Genomic DNA, 5000 nt, shown 5'->3' on the forward strand with positions numbered 1-5000 from the left:
TTAGAATTGAACTCTGATAAACATTTGTTAAGAAATCATAACAGTCAGAGTGTTAAAATAAAGCCGATGATGACTGAGAAAATAATGACTTTTAGACTAAACTTATCTTACTCTTGAATCAAATATAAAAGAAAAAAAAAACAAGAAACGAGGACATGAGTCACTAAAAAGACTCCAGATGATGTAACACCCAAGAAAAACCCAACCAATCCAGACTGACTGAGAAAACTGAATGACTCGACTAAACAACCAACAACACCCTTTACATTTAAACTAACCCTACTGACACTGCCTCACATGACCAGCCTCTTACCTCCCCTTACACCCTCCTGACAGCTACTACTTCTGCGCCATGAACCTGGAGGACATGACCAAGGTGCGCCACGCCATCTATATGTTCGTGGACCTGTTCGGACTGTCCCGCTTCGATAAGGACTGCCTCATCCGCTTCACACTGACCGTCAAGAAGAACTACCGCCGTGTTCCCTACCACAACTGGACACACGGGTTTAGTGTGGCCAACGCGATGTATGCGATCATCAAGCATAACCCAAAGAGCTTCCGACCACTCGAGGTGAGGATCTAAGGGAACAAAAATGATCGTAAAGGAAGATTAAGTGTTAGTATCAGCAGATGTGTTAATATATTGTACTATTTCATCTAGAAGAATGCTGTAGGATAGTGAAAGTATAAAGGAAAGTTAAGAGGAAGGATAGGAGAAGGAGGAGAAAAGGGAGAAAGAAGAGTAGGAAAAGCAAGAGGAAGAAGGGGAATACAAACAACCACAACGGTGATATGTTAATAAATATGCTACTCCATCTGAAACAAAGACTTGATATAATACGCGAGGATGAGAAAGAGGAGGAGGAAAAGGAGTAAGGAAAACTCAAATAAACGCAGGAATATTACTTACTAGTAGCCACAGATGTGTCGATAAACTAAACTATTTCATCTAAAATCAAAGTTATGGTAAATTACTAAAGGTGAGGAGAAAGAGAAGTATTATTAGGAGGAAGGGAAACAAACACAACACAAAGGAAAAACAAACAATAGCCAATAAATCCGCTTCAATGAGGTTGATTGGAGTTAAACCCATTTGATACTAAAGTGAGAGGCGTAGAAAATCGTGGAAAGGCGTAGGATAAGATCAAGATTAGAATTAGAAAGAAGAGGAAGAGGAGAAGGAGGAGGAGAAGGGAGAGGAAGACTAACACAGCCATTTTCATAAAAGATATCACAATAAGGAATGAACAAATAGAGAATTAGTGGAATTTAAAGAAGGAAAGGGAAGAGGAAGACAAGGTAGAAGAGAAAGACAGGATTACGTTGCAAAACCGATAATAACCAGATAATGAGAGAGAGAGAGAGAGAGAGAGAGAGAGAGAGAGAGAGAGAGAGAGAGAGAGAGAGAGAATAGAGGGCATATATAAAACATATATCTATATATTTATCTATTTATCTAGATCTATCTATCTATCTATCTATCTATTCATCTCTCTCTCTCTCTCTCTCTCTCTATATATATATATATATATATATATATATATATATATATATATATATATATATATATATATATATATATATATATATATATATATATATATATATATATCTTTGCCTTCCGAAGCTGAAATATAATGCGAGGTCATATTTTTCTCCTTTCTTTCCTCTGCAAGGCAACACATTCTTCTCTTCCTTATCTATGTAACACTCATATATATATTCATATGTGACTCCATAAGTAAATAGATTAATGAATATACTCTCTCTCTCTCTCTCTCTCTCTCTCTCTCTCTCTCTCTCTCTCTCTCTTCATTATTCTGCGTCCCTCATTTCACATAGTATAACACGTCACTGCCTTGTACTGGGCGATAACGCTACGCTATTTGTTTCTTCGTATTCCTTAGCCTTTCTCCATCTGACGTCTTCCCCATTCCCCTTATTTGCACTGCTTCAGTCCTCTCTTCCTCTAACACGTCTCACATACTTTATCCTTTCATTCATCATTATTTTTCTTTCTCAGTTCACGTGTATTTTCTATATATTATATCCACTTAGTTACACTTTTAGTTTTTCATCTACTCTGGGTTTCTCCAACATGTACTCTTATAGGTTTCAGATACCTATTCTTCTCTCCTAAGTGTTCTGTCAGATCTCACTTTTTATATCATCTTCTTTCTCCCTCTGTACACTTTGCTTTTTCAGTCTCTTTTTTCTATTGCAGTGTTCTTTTCTTTCTTTTACCTTACGTTTTTTCATCCTTATATAACTCCAAGCCATCTTTACATCTATGTATTCTTAAAGTTTACATGTAAGTCTCACAAATCCTATTCTTTCTTTCCCATTTATTTTCATATTTTAATCATGTAAGTGGAATCTTCTTAATGAAATTCTCTCTAAATAGCTCTAATTCACTCTTTTATGCAGTTATATATATAAACCTTAGTCTTTCTTACCTAAGTCTTTTTTCCTATCTTAACTCACGCCTTGTCGTTCTCCTCCTCTCTAATGTTTTTCTTTTTTTCATAGACGCTCCTCTAAGTAATACGCCACACCTCACAAGCCTCTCCCTCACCCACAGTGCCTGGCGTTATTCATTGGTTCCTTGTGCCACGACCTAGACCACCGGGGAAGAACAATAAATTCATGTTGGAGACGGAGAGCCCCTTAGCGGCCATCTACACCACCTCCACTCTCGAACACCATCACTTCAACCAGACGGTCACCATTCTGCAGCAGGTGTGTGTGTGTGTGTGTGTGTGTGTGTGTGTGTGTGTATGTATGTATGTTATTTATTGTGATTCTTAAGTTATAGGTAGAGACAGGCCAAGGCTGAATATATGAATACATGAGTCTGGACATTTACCTCACTATTATGTGTGTATGTATGTATGTGTGTATGTGTGTGTGTGTGTGTGTGTGTGTGTGTGTGTGTGTGTGTGTGTGTGTGTGTGTGTGTGTGTGTGTGTGTGTGTGTGTGTGTGTGTGTGTGTGTGTGTGTGTGTGTGTGTGAAGCAGACAAGAAATATTAATACAAAAAAAAAACACAGGAAACGGAAAGGAATACACGAAAATACAAAAGGAAAAATAAAAAAAAATAATAATAATAATCAGCGTTCCTTATCCTCCTGCTTCTCTTCCTTCCCTTCTGGTCTCGCCTTCAGGAGGGACACAACATCTTTGGGAAGCTCACCTCCACGGAGTACAAGCAGGTCCTTGGCAACATCAAGCACTGTATCCTCGCAACGGATCTCGCCCTCTTCTTCCCCAACAAGGAGAAACTGTCTCAGCTGGTGCATGATGGGCAGTTTGATTGGGACAGCGCGGACCACCGGTGAGAGAGAGAGAGAGAGAGAGAGAGAGAGAGAGAGAGAGATGGAGGGAAGGAGGGAGAGGGAGAGAGAGAGCGAGAGAGTGAGAGTGTGACGGAGTTGTGTTCTTCTTTTAGCGTTCATCCTGCTCCTCCTCCTCCTCCTCCTCCTCCTCCTCCTCCTCCTCCTCCTACTCCTCCTCCTCCTCCTCCTCCTCCTCCTATACCTACTCCTTAATCACATCTATTTCCTTTCTCTTCCTATTTTCCTTCACAGCTTTTTCATTACCTTATCCTTCCCCTCCACATTAACTCCTCCTTTATCCTCTTCCATACTCTTATTTATGTTATTTTTTCTTCCCACCGCTTCTTTGCCGTTATTCTTCTTTACTCTTCCTTTCACATTTTCATTACCTTCTCCTTCTCGTCTTCCTTCACCGCCTCCAACGGCACACCTCGCTAATTCACCTCCTTGATTTCCCGTGTCCCAGGATGCTGATTGAGGCCATAGCGATGACGGCCTGTGACCTCTGTGCCTCCGCTAAGCCGTGGGAGATGCAAGCGGAGACGGTCAAAGTTATATTCGAGGAGTTTTACGAGCAGGTAAGAAAAACGTGCGAGGAGCTTCACATTCTTCAGGGAATAGAAGAGGCAGTTTGGTTGGAAAAAGGGCAGTGTTATTCTTCTGGTCTTATGTTATTTATTGATTTGGTTTATCTACTTGTTCATTTATCCATCTGTGTATTTGTTTCATTATTTCTTGCGGGGTTGTTATTCCATTTCGTGTCGTCTGGGTGTGAGTGAAATGCTGGATTGTAATGAAGTGGTGAGTGATTCATTTACTCATTCTTTCTTTCCTGGATGCGTGTTTCGGTTGTTTTTGTGAGAAAAATGGAAGAGAGAGAGAGAGAGAGAGAGAGAGAGAGAGAGAGAGAGATGAAATAATGATAGTATCGTTGCAGTAGGTAGAGTAGTAGCAGCAGCAGCAGCAGGAGTAGTAGTAGTAGTAGTAGTAGTAGTAGTAGTAGTAGTAGTAGTAGTAGTAGTAGTAGTAGTAGTAGTAGTAGTAGTAGTAGTAGTAGTAGTAACAACAGCAGCAACAGCAGCAGCAGCAGCAGTAATAGCAATATCATTAGAAATATTAACACCAGAAACTGTATCAACAGAATGGTGTAGGCATGTATAGGGTGAACAGGAGTAGCAGTAGTAAAAAAGTAGTAGTAAAATAGTTCTAAATTACAACAATAAGACTAACTAGTATCAGTAACAGTAGTAACAGTAAGTAGTAATACTGACAATGAAAGAATCAGTAATAATAGTAGTAGTAGTAGCAGTAGCAGTAGCAGTAACAGTAGTAGTAGTAGTAGGAGTAGTAGCAATAGTAGTAGAAGTAATAGGACTAATGTTAATGGCTGTTCCTTGTGACCTTGGCAGGGAGACGCCGAGAAAGCCGCGGGGAAAAACCCAATTCCTATGATGGACCGGACAAAGGTGAACGAACAGGCGGAGTCACAGGTGAGAGTCCCTTATAACCTCTTCCTCCTCCTCCTCCTCCTCCTCATTCCCATCCTCCTCTTTCAGCTGCTCCAATCGGTGCTGCTATTACAGGAGATGTAGAAGCTGTTATTATTGTTGCTGTTGTTGGTGTTGCTATTGTTGTTGTCTATGTTGTTATTGTTGTTGTTGT

General features: G+C 40.0%; 1 protein-coding gene across 1 annotated transcript in view; it reads left to right on the forward strand.

Moving 5' to 3' along the window:
* LOC123504587 (probable 3',5'-cyclic phosphodiesterase pde-5) overlaps positions 1-5000 on the forward strand; it is a 219726-nt gene that overhangs the window by 207838 nt on the left and 6888 nt on the right. The window contains 6 exon segments of the mRNA XM_045255234.1: positions 337-574; positions 2585-2627; positions 2630-2742; positions 3168-3337; positions 3805-3916; positions 4748-4828. Of these exon segments, the coding sequence (XP_045111169.1) occupies positions 337-574; positions 2585-2627; positions 2630-2742; positions 3168-3337; positions 3805-3916; positions 4748-4828 (757 nt within the window).

Source organism: Portunus trituberculatus, chromosome 16 (genome assembly GCF_017591435.1).
Source record: "Portunus trituberculatus isolate SZX2019 chromosome 16, ASM1759143v1, whole genome shotgun sequence".
Lineage (NCBI taxonomy): Eukaryota > Metazoa > Arthropoda > Malacostraca > Decapoda > Portunidae > Portunus > Portunus trituberculatus.